The 21,720-nt window shown below is 44.5% G+C and overlaps 1 protein-coding gene across 2 annotated transcripts in view; it reads right to left on the bottom strand.

Annotated features, from left to right (window-relative positions):
* LOC133342427 (1-phosphatidylinositol 4,5-bisphosphate phosphodiesterase beta-1-like) overlaps positions 1-18,687 on the bottom strand; it is a 57,022-nt gene extending 38,335 nt beyond the window's left edge. For both annotated transcript variants that reach the window (XM_061551607.1, XM_061551608.1), the window contains exons 1-11: positions 18,554-18,687; positions 17,317-17,396; positions 13,210-13,260; positions 9,838-9,913; positions 7,751-7,851; positions 6,953-7,116; positions 4,303-4,449; positions 3,190-3,347; positions 2,646-2,728; positions 409-493; positions 106-274 (exon numbers count right to left, since the gene is read on the bottom strand). In XM_061551607.1, coding sequence (XP_061407591.1) covers positions 106-274; positions 409-493; positions 2,646-2,728; positions 3,190-3,347; positions 4,303-4,449; positions 6,953-7,116; positions 7,751-7,851; positions 9,838-9,913; positions 13,210-13,260; positions 17,317-17,396; positions 18,554-18,646 — 1,207 coding nt within the window. In that variant the 5' untranslated portion in view covers positions 18,647-18,687. The remainder of the gene's footprint in view (positions 1-105; positions 275-408; positions 494-2,645; positions 2,729-3,189; positions 3,348-4,302; positions 4,450-6,952; positions 7,117-7,750; positions 7,852-9,837; positions 9,914-13,209; positions 13,261-17,316; positions 17,397-18,553) is intronic.
* Positions 18,688-21,720: the final 3,033 nt, after the last annotated feature.

Here is a 21,720-nt window from a genome sequence, read left to right as displayed (position 1 = left end):
GCGTTGGTGGTATCCACAACACAATGATGATGATGAGCATCATGACAATGACGATGGCAGTCGTGACGGCAGTCGTGACGGCCACCAATTGTGGCCTCTGCTCACCAGTTGAAGCAGGAACGTCCCCGATGCTGGACTCGCTCGGAGTGTTGGAGTTGGTCACCTCCAGCTTCTTGCGGGCCGTATCCACCTTGGAAATCTTCTTCTTCTTGTTCTTGATGAGAATTTTCCCTTTGAGCTCTTCAGGACTGGGTAGCGGCACTCCAGATTCCAGCTAAACAACACAAAACGGACAAAATAGGGGCTGATAGGAGGAAAGGCACATGGGAAGAGTCGTCCCACGCGCCAGAGCATCCGTTATTCAATGAGCCGCACGGGGAGGGAGGGTTTCGAGCGTTGCGTGCGTACCGGATATTTGTCGAGAACGTCCACGAGCAGAGCGTCTCCAAACATCAGCCTGCAGTACTCCGCCATCTTGGCCTGCTGTTTGGGGCTGTCGCGAAAACAAATATATACATTAGTAAATAAATACATTGACGATACAAAACACGACAAAATCAACGAAAACTAAACATTTACAGAACACGTAGCTTTTATCGGCTAATGTTACAATTCATGATTTCAGTGGTCTAAAACCACTCTGAAATCATGTTTGGTTTTGATGTCACAGTATGAAGGCCAAGGCGTTCATGCAGGTGATTTAAATGTTTTTGGAGTTTTTGTATATTTGTTTACTTCACAACTGTGTAAAGAACGGGTGCAATATAATCCAAGTAAAAAGCAAGAAATTTGCATGACATTCAAAATAAAGTGCCCAATAAAATGAATACATTGTTACATATATAACTGAAGGAATACTATAACATGGAATTCAGTACAGTATACATATGCAATCTATGGCTTAAATGATACAAATTAGTCTCTCACTCAAGACTATTCACAGGTATTGAGTGACGATATTTTGTGAACATTATAAAAAACCAAAGGTGTTAACATAAATTCAGAAAGTATAAACCAACCAACTCAATATTTGCCAGTGCCAGCCATTGTGAACGATCAGTAGAATTGAACTTCAGGAAATTACTGAATATCTGAAACGAGGAAGTCTGCGAATTTGGGAGAGCGATAAATGAAAACAAAAGTCACATTCAACGAAGTTTTCTCAACGAGAGACAATTATTGTATTGGCGTTACACAACTTGAACAGACTAAGGAGCATTTAATTATTAAATTGTGCCCTGGATCAAACTGATGAAATGAGGAGGTGAGGCGAGTGCAGGTTGCAGTGCTTTTGAATTTTTTTTTTCAATTTATAATTAAAATAAACACAAAAATGTTCCTTTAGAAGAAAGTTTTCCATCAGTGCGTATTGTCGAGGATGACACGTGGATGGTAAAGCATAGACGCTGACAAAAGAAGTGGAATAAAAGCTGCAAATGACACACACACAACACATGGAGGGATGCACGCTTGGGATTATAATGAGAGATAAAAACAGGAACACGTGGACTAGACGTGGAATTAAACATCATATCTACTCTGAAGAAATGTAAGTGGGCTTGGGCAGGACACATTTGCTAGGACAAGACAGCGGACAGAATAGCGGCCAGAGCGAGAGTAGTGAGAGGATGACCGCCACAGAGATGCAGCGAAGCGATTAGCTCGCGTGCAGGAACCAGATGGACTATGGCCTTGTCAGACCATGGGGAATGGCAACGACGTGGTGAGGCCTTCATCCAGCAGTGTATTAATCACGGCTGCAGCTACTGCTGATGAAAATCAAGAAGAAGTTTGTTTGATGTCACTCTGACAATTGAACAATCACTTGCAAGAGGGTACATTGGGGCATGGTGCTAGTATCTTGCAGAATGTTGATTGAAACATCGATGAATACAATTTAGCAAAAGAACATTTGATGGAACAACTGACTGTGTAGGGCATGTAATACTTTACCCTTGCCCAATGATTCGATGAATTGTCACAATTCAATGTATTAATACATTTACATACTTAATTTAAAACATGTTTACCATCTCATTTGTGTCGTCTCCTGTTTATTCCGTCTCAGGAGGTCTTCTCCACAAATCTGGCTGTCGCCTGATGAAGCTAGTTGTAATTACTGGCGAAACGTCGTACTCAGATTGTAAATGTTGTGGCTTGGCTCTCCAACACACCGGTGTGCTGTACTAGTATACTACACTATATACTACACTATACACTACTACACTATACACTACACTATACACTACTACACACTACACTATACTACACAAAACACTATACACTTGTGCTGTACTAGTGACGAATTGGTCACGTTCTGTTTACGTGACACCTTTACTCGTTGGCTGTGTTGGGTGGTGGCGGGTTGAACGACACATTTAGAAATGTACACGATCTAACCCAAAAAACCTCTATTATTGTTCTGTCTCGTTTGTGCAATTTTGTTTTTGCTCGTTGAGCCCAAATGTGCCTTAAGCCAGATCACTTGCATATGAACAGCTTCAATAAAACAAAAAATTCTCAACACGCGCAATTCGACACACATAAACGTGATAGAAATAACCTATTTAAAATTATTAATCAATGCGCTGTCACAGCACCTAGACTAGAGTGTGTATGTAAGGAAAGATGGGAGAGTGACGTACGAATCAACGTGGTTTTCAAAGGAAAGGACCACGGGGTATGGCGAGGTCTTGAAGGCAGTCTCAGCGATGGCATCGATCACCTCCTAAACACACAGAAGCGAGGACGCAGCCTCAATCAGCTAGAAATGAGAACAGCAGCAATAGCTGCAGCAGCAGTAGCAGCAGCACCGAGTCTTCAAGTCGAGCACTCTCTACACATCTCACCTCTACAGAAACCTGTTCTTAGTATTGATATTTATCTAACCAGGATAAAACCAATGACAACCACATCTCATTTCGCAAGGAGGTCTTGGCGAAATGGCAGCAATACAGAACTTCCCACCTTCATTATTCTTAACTATTCAGTTCCCCAAGAAGTTCCGAGTACATGGGAGGGAAATGTCGGACATGGTTCCCAGCAAACTCGCGTTAAAACCAAAAAAGAAACGATTCGAACAGCGACACCACCAAACCGACCCGAGTCGTACGACACAAATGCAATCCGTATATCACGCTGCGCGGAAGGAAGACGCAGGAGTGCGGGGAAACGGGGACACCGCCACACCTTGAAGGGAATCTCGGTGGTCATGGTGAAGCCGTGGGTGATGATGGGGTCCTCGTCGGCCGTGCGTCCCTTCCAGCAGTCGAGCTCCACGCAACGGCACCCGGCGAGCAGGGACTGGCGGTACATCTCCACCGACGAGTTGCCCTTCAGCTGCCCCCCTGGGACAAACACGGACCCTCCACTTTGTTACCGAGCAGCGAGAGACGAGGTGCCTGCGTTAGGCAGCGGCACCACTTGTCTTGCCGTCGCGCTGATTATCGACAAGCGTGACATGTACGCACAGGCACCCATACTCATGCACACATGTAAAGACGTACACAAGACAAGTAACTCCCGTATAGCCTCAACTGACTCTAGAGGAAAGTGCTGTCAGCGAGCAGGACCTGTAAAGCCTGGCGTGGCACAAAAGGGGGTGGGTGGACAGCACCATGCCTGGCCACCTTTGTCTAACCTACTATTGATGTTGACACACCGCACCAGATACTTATTTGAGGCTCAGTCAACCTAAGGGAGACCCAGGACCAGTTCAGATAATCGTCATTAGTGTTGGTAGCCGTTGGCAGGAATTAAACTCGGGTCTCCAGGTTCGCACACAGAGCCATAAACAAGTGGCATAGCCCTCTAGTGTGCAGGCAGTGCAATTGCTCGGGCACCAGGCTACAGTGAGGGGGTGGAAGGCAGACAGGGCAGACTCAGATATCCCCTTGTACCAGGGCCCACGCCGCTTGCTGCAGAGGTTCGCGGTTCAAACTCAGCAGCCGCCCTGGTTGATACTGCATGCATATGAACCATAAGTACACATTGTGTCACCGTGGATGTTAAAGATCTGGTAACGTAAGAGAACAGACTATGCGTGCATGCTTCACTGGGTCAAATGTCAAATTAAATCAATAATTTACCTAAATTAATTGGGGTAAAAAACAACATAGCAACATCGGCCCCTACTGGCAGGTTAAAACCTCTTTGTAGTCCACCTTGTGCCACACAGGGACAGCTGCCACCTTGGGTAACTCTTGACACGGCTGCAGCAGGGGATTGTAACGAATGAGATGTACGATGTAAGGTGCTATGGTTGCCGAGGCATTAAAGCGTCATGTAAATGCAAGTCCTTACCCGTGAGGTAGGTATTGTGCGACGAGTTTATAAAGTAATGAGACAGCGGCTGAGTCATGTCCTCGTTCAAATCCAGCTTCTCTGGAGGGACAATGCCATTCTCCTCCCCGTTCAGGTACCGCAGGAAACCCAGCACGGAGATTTGGCCTGAGGAGGTGAAGGTGGGGAGTGGTGGGGAGGTGAAGGTGGTGAAGGTGGTGCAGGTGGGGTGGTGAAGGTGGCGAGGTGCAGGTGGGGAGTGGTGGGGAGGTGAAGGTGAAGGTGGTGAAGGTGAAGGTGGTGCAGGTGGGGAGTGGTGGGGAGGTGAAGGTGAGGTGGTGAAGGTGGGGAGTGGTGGGGAGGTGCAGGTGAAGGTGGGGAGGTGCAGGTGGGGAGTGGTGGGAGGTGAAGGTGAGGAGGTGCAGGTGAGAAGTGGTGGGGAGGTGCAGGTGAAGGTGGGGAGGTGCAGGTGGGGAGTGGTGGGGGGGGGGAGTCGTGGGGGACAAAAACACAGGCAGAATTAGGCCCTGCTGTCAACCCCACGGCTCAAGCACAGTAGGGCACATTCCATCACGGGGATGCAATGTGGCACAAAACAACAGGACACCACTGAGAGACCAGTGGAATGTTACTCTGCAGTGGAAACATACTCGATTTATTTCCTTATAGTTATGGTTGCGGCGTGGCTGCAGAACAGGTTTTGCAACATCCGGGAAAGTATAAACCTTCCTATGTTTATGTGCAGTAGAATGAACAAAAATAACCTACCCTGGACTTTACAGGGCAGTCCTTGCTCACCAGCCAAATCCACATTAACTTAAAGTGCTTTCGTTTAACCTGTTCTTTTTTCCCCTTTAAATGAGGTTAATATTCAATATATTTATTGCAAGAGTGCCCGGGCTTGAAGGCTGATATTATAATTGCTCAATAAACACTGAACAGGAGGTCCCATGATATAAATAGAAAAGTTCACAGTCAACACAAAGACGCATCAAACGTCACTATCATTCGAAGAATAAAGTGAGCAGAATAACAGGCGGGATAAAATTACTTTGAGAATACATGAGAAGTTTTGTTTTTACCCTCATGTTTTGGGTACTTACATTACAAATAAGTGTTAGTGACATTCCATGTCATTTATTTGCCTCTTTCCTCACCAATGTATGACAACCGTGTCACTGATGCCATGGTCATTAGACCAAATATAGCCAAATTTCCATTCGGAGTCAAAATTGTGGCCATTTTAATTTAGACAGCAGCAGGGAATGAGACAACTGTACACGAGTTTCACCCTGATTAGGAATCATCAGTGCAGTAAAGCCCTCATTGCCTACTGCTGTCGTATGCCGATTGGGGCTCATTCAGAGAACAGCACCTGAGAGATGGCTTCCTAAAACTACCGGATTCTCTGGATTGCCAAAAGTTTGGCGGTGCGTCTTACTTCAAACAATTTTTTTTTTATTTTACAAGGTAAGGCCTACTGAGCTATATAGCTCTTTTTCAGAAGTGACCTGGCCACAAATGATAGCTCAACGAAGTGGCGTATTACATGTACATTTATAGCAGCCAAATACTCTAAATGCATGTTTCTAAATGCGAAGGGTAAAACCAGAAGACCAGGAGAAAAAATCCACGCGACCACTGGGAGAACACGCAAACTCCAAATATACAGCAGGCGTCAGGGTAGGGATCGAACCCACGACCTCCTGTATACCAGGCGAGGTAATTAACATCTTGCCCCTTTTCAAAGCGTCTTAAAATATGGAGAATACGCAGGTTTATAAGTCCCTTCTAAAGACCTAAATCTTTAAATCCCACAACAAATAGTGTGCTTTGAAGCATGGCAATAAATCCAATACTTATAACACGCTGAGCCGAAATAAGCTGCAAAAAGTGAAAATCCAAATATAATGTATTTTGTTTTGCAGACATTGCTAACTACACTGAAAGCATAAACTCACTGCAATTGAGCGATGGGTGAGCGTTTATGGCAGGGAAAAATAAAAAAATAAGACGTTGTCAGGTTCGTCGGTGAGAGGTCTTGAAGGTCATGGTGAAAGGTCGTTAAGATTGCGGGACATTACAACATCCCATATCAAGCCCTGGCCAATGAATGGCCATAAACAAGTGTGGTGTTTGTGTAAAGTGTCACTGTCATTTTCTGGATGTTGCATGTATGCTGAACTTTTATCGCACTGTACGTAGCCAACTGTGCTCATCTTGTAGATGCTCACATATCCGACCTTTTCACATGTCCGCCTATACCGCTGTCCGCAGAGTCAGATATGCGTCATTGTACTTTAGTAAATCAAGGGCGGCTGAAACTTGGATTCAAACCTAGGATATCAGTGGTGCAGGTTCAATGCTACTGACATTGTATTCGCCACCCCAGAGCTAACTGGCCACCGATGAGCATATTCCCACAGTGCATACATTATCAGAGTTATGTTTTTTGTTTGCATTATGACCGCAGGTATTGTGGTCTATGCAAACATGACTCCTTGTAAAAGGTGTCAGTTTTGTTGCCAGATAAAAGGGTAAAAAACAATTATCATATTTTTTACTGGAAAATGAGGTTCCAATGGCATATTCCCACCGTTAAGAATCACGGGCAGCGGACAAGCGACGTGTGGAGGGGCACGGGCGACAGGGCGGAGGGGCACGGGCGCACCTTTCTTGGCGAGGTTGGTCGTCTCGAACTTCTCGATGAGCGCCTGCACCTGGTGGGTCTTCATCGGAGGGAAGAGGACCTCGTTGAGACGAGGGTCGCGCTGCTTGCTGTTGATGAAGTCCGTAAATTGCTCGACCGTCATGTAGGGCTTATTTTTGGCGCCGCTGGTTAAAGAGAAGGAACAATCGTGCTGCTGTTGATTCATGGATGGACGTCGGTTTGTTGTTCCGACGTCCAGAGAGTTAGTACGAGCATGAGCAATACACCAAAGATAGTCCGTGCAGGTTTCCATGCCGAAATGCATACGTTTATCTTTTGAGATGGTGTGACCCAACCTGGAGAGTGGGTATGAACATTTAATACAACAATTGAATGAGCTGAGATTACTCGCTAGAAATTAATATCAATAGAAGGCTGAAACACAATGTTTTTTCACACCATGATTGATGTATTGAAAATGTCTGTCCCTCCATTTGGCTTTTAACTCCAGAACTAAAAGAAGTACAAGCCCCCCCCCCCCCCCCCCCGTGCACAGCTGTAGTAGCCAGAGTACAGTATAGCAAAACATTTAGCTTCAACTGCACTCTGCTGTCCCCCACATCACCCCAAAGCCGGCTATTGCAACCTGCTGCGCCTGGCAGTAGCCGATCCACGCGCTGCCCGCACTCATATAAACCCTGATTAGCTTCCGGGATGTGACGAGATGTCAGGCACATTCTGGGTCATCTGGTCAAAGGCCGAGTCCACGCGCTCTGGATTATGAATTTGTTTAGCTCCGCGCAACACAGCGGCGTTCACCTTTCGGCGAAGATGCTGTCTATGTCGGTCCTGGGGCAGAGTTTGTTGACGAAGCTGTAGAATGCCTCGTATGTGAACTCCGCTAACGGGATGTTATCGTTCTGCAAGAATGAGAAAAACAAACATCTTCTGCTTGGACTGCGCACATACACGTGCGCGCGGATACACACACGCACGCAGATGCATGCACACACGCACGCGCCCGTGTGTGCGCGTGCGTGCTCCGTGTCTGGCTCCGCACAGCATCCACCGCCGCTGCCCCCCTGGGTCTCGTTAGGAGTGTGCCACACGGAGTCGCAATCTTGCCAAATTCAAGATGTTCATGATGCCTGTGCACGAGATATTTTAAACAAAAACACGAATATAAAACTTCATTGCGGCAGATTCACCATGAGACGTGAAAACACCACGTGCTTTTTGTTTTTACTCGTTCACACGTTTGTGCTTGTGTTGAAATTATTCAGCAGGCCAATTTTTGTTCCTAAAAAGAAACATTTGACAGATTTTATAATCCACATTGTTTTTTTTTACTTTTGATACTTTTATTCCAAAGTTATGAAGATTTTATTTTCAAAATAATTGCGTACTATTCAACGATCCAAGCTGTTGAATAAACGAATAAATTAGCACATTAGCCCATCTGACGACCTGATTTGATTAGCTTTATCAGTGGAAGATTAGAATAAAAAAATTGTCATTCTGTCGACACGATCTAACCAATAAGGCACCAATTATGAAAAATAAGCCGATGCATAATATTAACTATCGGCTCCATGTCATTACGAAGAAATTTCCAATCAGAACTCTTGCAGTAAGCAGTGCATCACCCCGAGTTAGAGGATGGCCCACAATAGGAAAAATCACAACCACTGTACGTCATATTCCCTCAAGTGACTTATAATCCTCAGAGAGAAATTTGTCAAGGCTAGAGTTTGCAAAATTGAGGGGGGAAAAAAACACCCATTGACTGAACTATGCCCATGAACGCAAAAAACGTGAGAATTCAGTGTCATCAATAAAGGCTGAATCCCGGATCTAAACTGAGGAAATCAGCTGTGTCAGCTCAGCGCTGATTCCTCGCGGAACTGTTTTAAAATCCAAGAATACGAATTCATGAACCGAAGTATTTATTATAAATTCTACACCACTTACAAAAAATGTCATCATAAGTTTCCCAAAGTGCCTACTGATTGCTGAAATGAGAGAAACGGGCTTAATATATTTCAAAAGTTAAAAAAATGTTTTACGAGTCAAATAAAACACGTGATGCTAAGCCGAGGCTTTATTGCTGTGCTTTGTGTGTGACTTTAACTCCTTAATAGGCTTCATAAATCTCAGGAAACACCGAGAGCGAAACTTTTAATGGAGTAGAACAACGAGCCAAATTAATTAAATTCACACAAAATCCGGACAGACAACTCTTGAAGATGATCCCCCCACCTCTCCCCGCGGACGTGGAGTTGTTCCTAATCTCAGCCGTTGTCCCATTCGCATCCACGTGGAACATTATGCTCTGTGTGCACGGAGAGAGAGAGAGCAGTGGTGTGCACCCTTTGGTGCAAACCACTGCGCCGTCGAGCACACCGGTCTATCCCCTGTCCTCATACTCTCCCCACCAGCGTATCGGGTTTACTTTTTAATTAAACAATTCACACATTCCTACATTGTAATTACATTCGTAAGTAATTAACACCTAAAACAATTAGCTGAGAGCTAAAAACTAGAGATGACAGCCGTAAACTCTAGCGATGTCACGTGCACCCCCGCAGAGATGTCTCACATACCCCCAAGATGCCACGCGCACCCCAAAGAGATGGCACGTGTGACTACTAGAGATGTCACGTGACTACTAGAGGTATCACGTGACTACTAGAAGTGTCACGTGTGACTGCTAGAGGTGTCACGTGACTACTAGAGAGGTCACGTGACCACTAGAGGTGTCACGTGACTGCTAGAGAGGTCATGTGACTACTAGAGAGGTCACGTGACTACTAGAGGTGCCACGTGTACCCCTGAGAGATGTCTCGACATACTGCTGGGTCGGGGACCACGGAGCCAGAGGAAGGGTGAAGGGAACGTTGCCTTACCCTTCCAAAAGGAAGCGCACAGCTCATCAGAGCCATCTCCACCTTCTTCTTGTCCGTGGGAAACATGCGCAGAATGCTACACAGAGGAGAAAGGGAAACACAAATAAATTCAGCTGCAGACGCTGCTCCGTTTGACATGCAGACGGCTTTCACCACCAACGTTATGATTCATAATTAATTTTAGGGTCCGATTGCATAACTGAAACGTGTGTCGTAAACCCCCTCTGCCTGCACAGTCAATTAAAAAAGCTGGCACGGAAAAACAAGACGTGGCCAGTTTATCACTTTTTCAGCAGCAACACCGGTGCATTGTTGGAGAGTGATCTCACCGCATTTAACAACTGGGTACCCAATTGTTTTACATGACGCACATTATTTGTGCGACCAGATCCAAAAATGTAAAACACATTTGTAAATTACACTGCAATAAAAGTACAAGTATTACCGGGGATGTTTTGGCCAATGCTCCATCTTTAAAGCAAAGAAGGATCCTTCTTTCTCTCTGTTATGAAGAACAATATCCCTAAATGTTGCCTATTATATATATGTTTTCCTGTGTTGAATGTCTGCTGTTTGCGTTTGCGCACCATTGCCAACGATGTATCAAAAATGTGTCCTTCAATTTTTTGATTTAAAAAACTTAACGTTTCCTGAAATAAGGTAAGCTCAAATAATCAACTCATAACGGAAGCAAAGGAAACGGTTTAGTATGTTTTTATTAAGCAATTATTAAACAGAGAAATGTCTGTATTGCATTATTGAGTGTTTTCCAGTTTTGAAGAGAGGATTTACCTTAAATGTCAACTACAGTCAAGGCCGCGCACGACCAGAGTGGGGGATGGCTGTCACATTCCATGTTTTCACATTCCACCAATCAACACAAGCTCGTAAAACATCAGCAGTGAGCATTGCGCATACTCTTTGCTTGATTCACAGGATACATTTATGCTCTAGCTACGAAGCAGTATAATTGTCCAAGATAGGCTATAAACAAGAGGTCAATGTGAAATGAGATAAACCTTTTTTTTTATTTTACCACTAAAGGCCCACTGAGCTATACAGATCTTTTTCAGAAGCGACCTGGCCACAAATGATAGCTCAACGAAGTGGCTTATCATGTGGATATTTATAGCAGCCAAATACTCTAAATGTATGTTTCTACATGTGGAGGGAAAAACCAGAGGACCTGGAGAAAAATCCAGACGACCACGGGGAGAACATGCAACTCCAAATAAAGAGGCATGAGGGTCGGGATCGAACCTACGAACTCCTGTATACCAAGAGGGGTAGTTAACATCTCGCACGATTGGGCCACCGTAAATAGTGTATATATCAGTTGAACACGTCGGCTTTCGCGACCAATATTATTAATAATTAAGGTTTTGTGGGTTAGATCGCGAAAGTATAAATTAACAATTGTAAATGTTGTGGATTTACTCTCCAACACACCTGTGGGCTGAAGTAGTCACGAGTTTGCACGCTGTTTACGTGACAAACCCCTTACTGGCTGTGTCGGGTGGTGGAGGGTGACGACACATTTATACTTACGCGATCTAACCCAAAACCCTTTATGATGAGTGTATATATCGATGACCACCATGGGTAAAAAAGTGTTATAAAGCTGCTGCCAGGACACGTTGGGGCAAGCAGGGGGCAGTGTACATCTATCCTTCCCACCTTTACCAGCTGGCACATGACCAGTGTGGTGATGGAGGGTCAAATATCCCTCACGGTCCGCATTGTGTGCTGCACTAGTACTTGATTCCCATACACCCCGAGTTTCCCAACAACCCAAATGTTGTCATGAAGGATGCTAAGACTTCAAGAGAGCATTTGATTTGTGGATACATGCGCCCCTCATCGTGCACTGTGTAGAGGATCGCAGGTAACGTGTCAGTAATGACCAGACATGGAGGATATTGGATCATGAATATCTAATTAACATACACGCAGAGAATCGTGGGAAATGAATATTTGCACTATCAAAGTAATGAGGGCTCGGGGTGAGCATCTACATCATTAGACCTCCTTGGCCAGTACCAAAATATGAGCTGTACGCCTTTTGGAGTCCTCTGGTCGAGCACCAATTGGGTTGAGGCTCAAAAGAAAGTCGTCCCTTGGTGTGGACCAATCAGTTTCAAGGACAATGCATATATTATCATAGTGTGTTTTTGTTTGCATTTGACTGCAAGTATTGTGGTTAATGCAGACATGAATCCTTGTAAAAAGGTTTCAGTTTTGTTACCAGAAAAAAGGAAAAAACTCTATTATTATATTTTGGTACTGGCCAAGGAGGTTTAATGATGAAATTAATATTTAATTAAAAAATATGGAGGAACCTGAATCGCAAACTATTCGGCGTAATCTGCAACCTTTCACTCCACGTGCGAGGAACTTCTGCAGGAACGTGAACTTTTCAGAGCTATTCCGAAACATTCAGTTCCTCAGGAAGCTCCCAGCAAATGGGGCGAACCTGACACTGCTGATTAAACCCTGAAGGTCAACTCTGGTCCAGACTTTGCCTGCTTAAACAAATGCTTCAGGGGAAGATTGGTCTATAAGGCCAAAAGACCAATGGGCTATATATATTAAATTCAAATGGAGAAATGGACTGCAGTTCATTTTACTAATATATTTTTCAAACAGACTACCTGTAGTCTGTGCACTGCAGCGTAAATTTGCTGGCCATGGTGGCAAAAATAGGTGGCAAAACTTTCAACGGTACCAATTTCATTACATGGCCAATAGAAGTGAATTCATGCGGCAGCCTAATTATTTTGGGTATCTTAGAACTAACACTGTATATAGATATAAAAAAACCAACTAAGTTACGCCACCTTATATGGAAACGAACAAGTGACATTATCTAGTCGGGGCCTGTGAACTAACTCTGGGTATGGCGCTCAGTTGCCGACCGGCAGATAAAGACGTCTGGCAATTTCGATTTAAAGCTTTCGTGACTGCAGGGATTCATCTTCGTGGTTCTTTCGGTAAAGTCACGTGACTTTACCGAAAGAACCAAGAAGATGTCTGGCAATGTTCCGTAACGGCGATAAATGCACAAAACAAATTGCAACAAAAACGCTAACAAAATTAAAAACAATTTATTTAAATCCCATCTTACACTTGAATACAATTTTTGGCCACAGATGTTGTCATTAACTTCCTTCTTGAACTATGCAAGAATTTTCACAATGCGTTCCTAAATGAGCCTCATCAGCAGTAACAGTGAAATAGAATTAATATGCTAATTGCCTTTTAATGCTTAAGCAGCTGTAGTGAACAGTAAATTGCTCCGAGCCTAGAACAAATCCTCTTACCATACATAAAAAAAACAAATCACAAGTACTCCGTGAATACAGCCTCACTCACCTTCTGACTGGCAGTTTATCTTCAATTTTCTGCAGTGTCAGTTTTGTGTATCTGCCAGAAGAGAATAAAATGATATACGATTAGACACACCCCAAGTTTCTCAAATCCCCATGCACCAGTCCCACCCAGCAGTATCGTCAAATGCAGTGGTGGGCTGTGCATTTTACACATCGGCCTTCAGTGCTATCCTCCCGCATTTAAACCGCCTTCGAATAACCTCACAATGACACCCCATATTCATAGACCCAGTAACCTTTATCGAGTGGAATAAAGTGATTTAACACGAGGCTCAACACCTATGAGAGTTACAATACACTAATTGCAGAGACATGAATACATGGTGACTGAAACCATCAAGGATGTATCACTAGTACGCAGTATGACAGGATGCTACATCACAAATAGACATCGCATAGCCCAAATCAATGTCATTACCAAAGAAACAAGAACAAACTCACAACAACCAGTCACATTTACTCATACGACCACCAAGCAAGCAAAAATGCCGTAAAACACAAATAACACAATCAGGATTCAATAGGCTTCCCCACAGAAAAAAAAATACACTAATCTAAAATCTAAAGCACTACATCTAAAAAACTAAACGTCACTAAATAAAGTTTAAATAAATCTTAGATGATGCTACGTTACGTGCTAGCTAGGTTTACTTCAGCTAGCTAAGTGGCCCTCCGATCACGCCACACGAAATATGCTGACGTAGGCGACTAGGCCAGCTAGAAGGCTCCCGCGTGTCAAAGAATACGCCCACCATGGCAAACTCAACACCTGATTGCTTCAAGAATATGACAATCAACAACATCATCCCCATTTGCTTCAACAGCAGAGGGGATTCACTCGACATTCTGAAGGCCTCAGGATAATTTTTTTACCCGGAGAGGCGGAGACAGCACAGGTGGTATCGGGTAGCCGGGTACCCGTTTGCGACCCTGGTGCGGCCGGCTACGGGTACGGGTAAGGAATCAAAACCCGTTTGCGACCTCTGCCTGACGGCCAGGCTCTGGTCAAATGGCAGTTTGCGTGTGACGGGGTAAAGTGTGGGTTTACTCCCACTACCTCTAAGTTTTAACTATTTTTTTTTGACCAGGTAAGGCCCAATGAGCTATATAGCTATTTTTCAGAAGTGACCTGGCCACAAATCATAGCCCAATGAAGTGGCTTATAACGTGCAAATGTGTACCAGCCAAATACTCTAAAGGCATGTTTCTAAATGTGGAGAGAAAAACCGGAGGACCCAGAGAAAAATCAACACGACCACGGGGAGAACATGCAAACTCCAGATATACAGGAGTCAGGGTTGGGATCGAACCCATAACCTCTTGCATACCAGGCGATGTAGTTAACATCTCGCCACTTTGGCGCCCAGTGTGGAAGGCCAAAATACCCATCTACAGTTATCGCAAGTAGAAGCCCTTCACGTGCATCACCGCTCCCCATCCCCCCACTACAAAAAGACAAAGATCCTCTCCCCTATAGCCTTAACACACTGTTGAGGCAAGTGTTGTAAGCGAACAACCTGTGTCGGCACGGCACGAGGGGGTGGCGTGGTCAGGACCGCTGGCCGCCTTTGTCTCCCTAGTGGCTATCTGTACACACCACACCAGCTTCTCGTTTGTGGCTGAGTCAAACGAGGAGGGGGCAGGGGACTGGCTCATATATCGTCGGTCGCCGGTGTTGGCCATGAGCAGGAATCAAACTCGGGTTGCCGGATAAATCATGCGGCGTGCTAAACACAGCACTATCACTCCACAAAGACAAAGATCCCCCCGAAACTCTTTGTTTCTTTCGGTAAAGTCACGTAGATAGAAAAAACAACTAATAAATCACGACGTTTCGATAGCAACACGATAGCAACACAAGCCATCATCTGAAGACGATGGCTTGTGTTGCTATCGAAACGTCGTGATTTATTAGTTGTTTTTTATACCTACGTGATTTACCGAAATAAACAAAGAGTATGAATTCCTGCAGCCACGAAAGCTTCAAATCCCCCTTTCGCCTTAACAGACTGTTGGGGCAGCACACATAAACACGAAAACAAATATTAATCTCTGTACGAGTTTGTTACACAGGTGTGCACATGAGCATATGCGAGTGCACAGGTTTACATGCGTGCAACGAGTTTGCGCGCGTGCACATAGACGCACACACATATGGTGCCACCAATAAATCTACTCAAACGAGGTACTGAACATCTCTTTTAAAGGGACCTCTGGGGCTACCGTGAAGGCCCAAGGGGAAGGTCAAGCCTTGAGGAAGTTTTCAGCAACCGTGTGTGTGTCTTTTGGGAAGATGCTAGCCGCAAGTTATGTGGGAGCCAACACGGGCACACTTAAGCCGTGCACTGCATTCCTTGAAGAAATATTGCCTGTGTTTACTTTGGCTTCGCACATATTCCAAGACATACTGTGGAAATTACCCTAACATTCAAGCATGGCATCGGGGCTAATATTTTCTAGGAGGAAAAAAAGAGTGGGTTACATAACAGTCAAGGTAACGTGTGGGGTATTCTCACAATCTCGCATGGAAGAGTAGGCCAAACACCCTCTGAGCCGGATCTCTAGATCCAAAGGCTCTTCCACCAACAGTGGAGTGAGCAATAAATTACAGGGCTGCACTTCACCCTTCTTTTACATGGCAGTCACCGTGACATTTTAAGAATAGCAGAACATTAAACGACCCTGGTTATATAATCCGGTATGCATTTTGTCGACACGCATTCTTAAACACGACTGCCGAAACGTGACACTTGTCAAGGAATTGCGTTTTAGATAAACACGATAAAAAGAAGCACTTGAAAGTTTCCAATCTTAATACTTTTTTAAGCGATGTATTTACATAGTCAGTGAGGAATTTTAAGTCCGCGGAAATATGTGGGGTTGATTTATCTCATGAAAATGGCACTCCCAGATAAGGCCACACTATGGGACATCAGAGACATTGTTTTTATATTTACATATATTATTAGAATCAGGATACACCTGGAATGGGTGGAATTTCCTCCACACTACACCCTGGCCAAACATCTAAATTGTTTCCGATTTATACTGACACATTTTTCTTGTTTGGGTTCAAGAGGCTACCAATTATGATTTTAAGTTTCTAATCCCGGTATAATTAACTCCGTAATTATTTTTGTTTATGAATAACACATGCACATAATTAACATGTCCATTACATTCAATGCTGACGGTTGATTATTTCATGACAGCTAACTAAATTGTTTTGTTCCAAGTAACATTTGTATTTTCTACTTTCAATGTCATTATATAACTTTCCACTTGCACTCAGTCTCATGCAACACTGCCTGGCACACGCATTTGCTTGTCAATTCATATGAAAACGAGTTGGACAGCTTAACCCAGGAATGCATTTGCATTAATGAACACGTTTTCTGTGTGCAGGGGGTATGCTCAAACACTGTCGTGTTTTTTAAGTGTTTAGAATTAAACTACTAAACAATACTGCCTGTTAAAATAAATACAGATATGATATTTCCATATGCAGTTACCTTTTAGAATACAACCTACAGCAATTAAATATACACATTTGCATTGTATATACATGCGGTGGAACATCACAATAACCAATTAATTTATAATGAGACGTCATGTTTTCCAAATGAAAGCATTAGAATTTAATATTAAAATGAACCACATATTGAAACAATATATTTCCGAGTATTTTAGTTTTTTACGGAGTAAATTCCGGCCAGGTGACTCACAATCGAAAGGTTGTGAGTCCAAATCCTGGTTGGGGATCAACTCAGCCCATCACACCTCTAGGGTGAATAAAATCGGTATCACCTTGTGGGAAAAATGAACAGTTGTTGTGATATTCAGAGTCTTAACCCGACCACTGGCTCAGGACTGTAAGCGGAAGATGAGGACCGCCTCAATGCTCATTTGAGCAAGAAATCATCTTTGACCTTTTTACTTTTTAAAATTATAATGCAAAATTATAGTTCTGTCAGAGTAGTCTGCATGCTGTTTCTTAAGCAGTCTGCATTATAAAGAGATGAATGCATTTATATTAACACATTAATCAATACATTTATAAAACATGGAATGCTGTACAAGCGCAACTCACACTTTGTTCAAAAACTTATCTCGCGATGAGTTCTGTGCGAGGAGGTTTGTAGCCAAAGTGAAGAGTTCATCCGTCCATTCCTTCAGTAACGCGAGATGGGACAGTCAAGAGAGCAAACGCAGAGTATTAATGAAGAGGGAAAACATTCGCCGTGGATCAATAACATCTCAGCATTCTCTGACACTCCGCAAAACTTCACGTGCCCTGTCGAGATGACCCAGGCTACTTTGCAGCGGCGGCAATTTATTTTTTGTATCTTCCAGAACTGAATCCAACATTTCGAACGGACACTGAGGCCAAAGTTTTATTTTCCCATCAGAATCAATCACCGTCAAACGCCCTCGATGGCCTCGGCCAGGCTGCAGTGCCGCCGTAAATACTGTAAACCACACACACACACACTGTGCCACGCGATGTTGTGTGTTTGTTTTATTTACTTTGGGATATTTATTTCAAACTAAATTCCACTTGGGTGGTTTCAGTAAAGCTGGGCTCCGACAGTTGAAGAACGGAAAGTGAAGTGAGGAAGTGAGTGTGCACGTGAGCGATACAGAATATGGCCACAAATGTGAGGATGAACAGGTGAGCGAACACATAACCGAATGAGCAAGTGAGAGACCGAGCAGTTGCAGATAGCACTGGCGGGGGGCGTTGAGTGAGAGAGTAGGCGAGTTTATGAGCTGGCGCAGATGAGAAAACACTTACGTGTGAGAACAAGAGTGAGGAAGAGGCGGGTGGCATCGCTATCTTAATTCCTCTCACCAATTCCAAGATCATCTCCCCCTCTCCCCTCCCCACCCCCACCTCACCACTCTCACCTCACTCTGCTTCCTGAACTTGTTATGCTCCAGCAACCAAGGGTTCAAATAAAAAACCTGTCCATAATTCCCTTCTCCTTTTTAAGTCAAGGCTCAGGACCTCTACTTCTCCTGCCCATATGACTGTATCTCTCTCTCTCTCTCTTTGAGGTGTCTTTCTATTCACTTTTACTATGAGCTGTATATGGATCCAAATTATATTGGATTGCATTATTCACTTTAATTCTATCCTCATTCCCTTTTCTAATTAAAAAGAAACAAAACGTCTTCTTCCCCTGCTGGAGACAGGCAATGTTTAGCTCAATGTGCGCCGCGCGATGTGATGCGGTCACATTTAGAGACGCTTCACGAGCCCAAATCGAGTGCGTCAGTGACGGAGCGAGGAACAGTCAAACGGCGAGGAGAGTCCGAGGGCCCACCTTGGCCACGGACTCGGTCAAGGAGGTGAAGTTGAGGAAGGAGATGTTGACGAGGTCTGGGCCGTGCACCACAGTGATGGTCCGGCTCTCCATTCCGACGCCCGTGAAGCCCTCCACCTGGTCTCGGAACTTGGCGTCCTACACAAGGGCACAATGCACGTCAGGCAAGAGGAGATATTAGTTCTCTTAGGGCAGAGTCGGTCATGTAGCAGTTAACGCGCTTGCGCTGCGAACCCAGTGATCTGGGTTCGATACCCACTCACGGCCAACACCAGTGACGATTATTTCAACTGGTCCTGGGCCTCCCCTGGGTCGACTCAGCCTCAAATGAGTACCTGGTGTGGTGTGTAAACATCGCCACTGGAGAGACAAAGGCACCCACTCCCTCGTGTGCCTTTCCGGCTTTCATAGGTGCTCGCTAACAGTACTTGCCCTAACATGAGGAAGCTTTAACTTTGGTACGATGTTCATAATCGTTAAAAACACTGCCTTGAAAGGGGAAAAATATATTATCGGTGACGTTTGAGGCAATGTCCCTTCTTTATAGCGCTGGAAAAAGTGCCATTGTCCAAAATGTCACCTGTTAGACATGTTGTTCCTTTAAAGGCCACGCAGTGCTCTTGATGAATGTGCCAAGGCGTTTGTTACGAGTGTTTGTGCAATCGTGTTCATGGCCCAAGATGTGATTAATTAATTCTGCATTGTACCCACAATTTATTTGCTCATTCTTTTCGAGCAGTTTGCCCGATAGTGTGAAATCAGCTTGACACGTCGGCTTTCACGACCGATATTATTCATAATAAAATTTTTTGTTCGTTCCAAAATCGCCCGATGATGCTGGTTGATGTAATTACCAGCCAAACGTCACAGTACTCAGAGTGTAAATGTTGTGGATTCTCTCTCCAACACTCAACCGGTGGGCTGCAGTAGTAATTAATTGGCAGGTTTTGTTTACGTGGCAAACCTTACTAATTATATTCTTAGGTTTTTTCGGTAAAGTCACGTAGGTAAAACATAAAAATTAATACAAATAAAAAAATAAAAATCACGACGTTTCGGAGGCAACACAAGCTTCCGTTACTAATTGTCTGTGTCAGGTGGTGGCGGGTTACTGACACATTTATATTTATGCTATCCGACCTAAAAAAAAACCTTTAGTGTGAACCTAACCAAATTAGGGGTGCGACATTTGCCGCTTCACAAATCATCGCATCGTCTTTTTCCGTGTTCACCGTTTGATTCGACAATCAAATCTTGGTCAACATCGTGGTCTATGTCGTGGCCCCTAGTGGCTGGAGGGAGTCATGTGAACTTATGACTCGCGACACGTGTGAATGCATATGCTACATGCACTAAAGAATGGGTATTAAGCCATGACATAAAACATCATCGCAGCCTCAAACGTAATACAAACGAGCATAGTAAAGCATAACTGAACACGTAACAATCATCTTTACGAACCTGCTTCCGTTCCTCTATTAAACCCCATCCCTTCTCCCATGCCCATCCTACTTCTACTGCCTGCCCCGTCCCCCAGCTATAACCAGGCCTGCCCCAACCCCTATCACTACCCCAACCCCTATCACTACCACAACCCCTATCACTACAACAACCCCTATCACTACCACAACCCCTATCACTACCCCAGCCCCTATCACTACCCCAGCCCCTATCACTACCACAACCCCTATCACTACCCCAAACCCTATCACTACCCCAAACCCTATCACTACCCCAACTCCTATCACTACCCCAACTCCTATCACTACCACAACCACTATCACTACCATAACCCCTATCACTACCCCAACCCCTATCACTACCCCAACTCCTATCACTACCACAACCCCTATCACTACCACAACCCCTATCACTACCCCAACTCCTATCACTACCACAACCCCTATCACTACCCCAAACCCTATCACTACCCCAACTCCTATCACTACCACAACCCCTATCACTACCACAACCCCTATCACTACCCCAGCCCCTATCACTACCCCAACCCCTATCACTACCCCAACCCCTATCACTACAACAACCCCTATCACTACCCCTATCACTACCCCAACCCCTATCACTACCACAACCACTATCACTACCATAACCCCTATCACTACCCCAACCCCTATCACTACCCCAACCCCTATCACTACCCCAACCCCTATCACTACCACAACCCCTATCCACTACCCAAACCCCTATCACTACCACAACCCCAATCACTACCACAACCCCTATCACTACCACAAACCCTATCACTACAACAACCCATATCACTACCCCAACCCCTATAACTACCACAACTCCTATCACTACCACAACCCCTATCACTACCCCAACCCCTATCACTACCCCAACCCCTATAACTACCACAACTCCTATAACTACCACAACTCCTATCACTACCACAACCCCTATCACTACCACAACCCCTATCACTACCCCTACCCCTATCACTACCACAATCCCTATCACTACCACAACCCCTATCACTACCACAACCCCTATCACAACCCCAACCCCTATCACTACCACAACTCCTATAACTACCACAACCCCTATCACTACCACAACCCCTATCACTACAACAACCCCTATCACTACCCCTACCCCTATCACTACCACAATCCCTATCACTACCACAACTCCTATCACTACAACAACTCCTATCACTACCACAACCCCTATCACTACCACAACCCCTATCACTACCACAACCCCTATCACTACCACAACCCCTATCACTACCACAACCCCTATCACTACCACAACTCATATCACTACCACAACCCCTATCACTACCACAACCCCTATCACTACCACAACCCCTATCACTACCACAACCCCCCGTAACCACTCCCACATGTTCTCCTGTCACCAAAACTACACCACCACTTTTAATAACCCCACTCTATATTTTAACCACTATCATGTTATGCACAATTTTATAATCATTGTCAAGCGCCTAGATGAATCGATTTAAGAAAATAACATTTCCCCCATGCAAAATGTAATAAAGTTACACTAAGCTGCTTCTCTTGGGCAATAGTTAACTTGTTTAGACAGAAAATTGGCTTCACGAACAAACTAAACACAGCGTGACATTTACATCATCTGCACTTAAGAGTCTTGTGTAATCAAAGAATGCACTTTAGTGCTAA

This window comes from Lethenteron reissneri, chromosome 14 (assembly GCF_015708825.2).
Source record: "Lethenteron reissneri isolate LAM-NWPU_2019-01 chromosome 14, ASM1570882v1, whole genome shotgun sequence".
Lineage (NCBI taxonomy): Eukaryota > Metazoa > Chordata > Hyperoartia > Petromyzontiformes > Petromyzontidae > Lethenteron > Lethenteron reissneri.
Note: the sequence above shows the minus strand (reverse complement) of the source record. Positions and strands in the feature narration are given on the sequence as shown.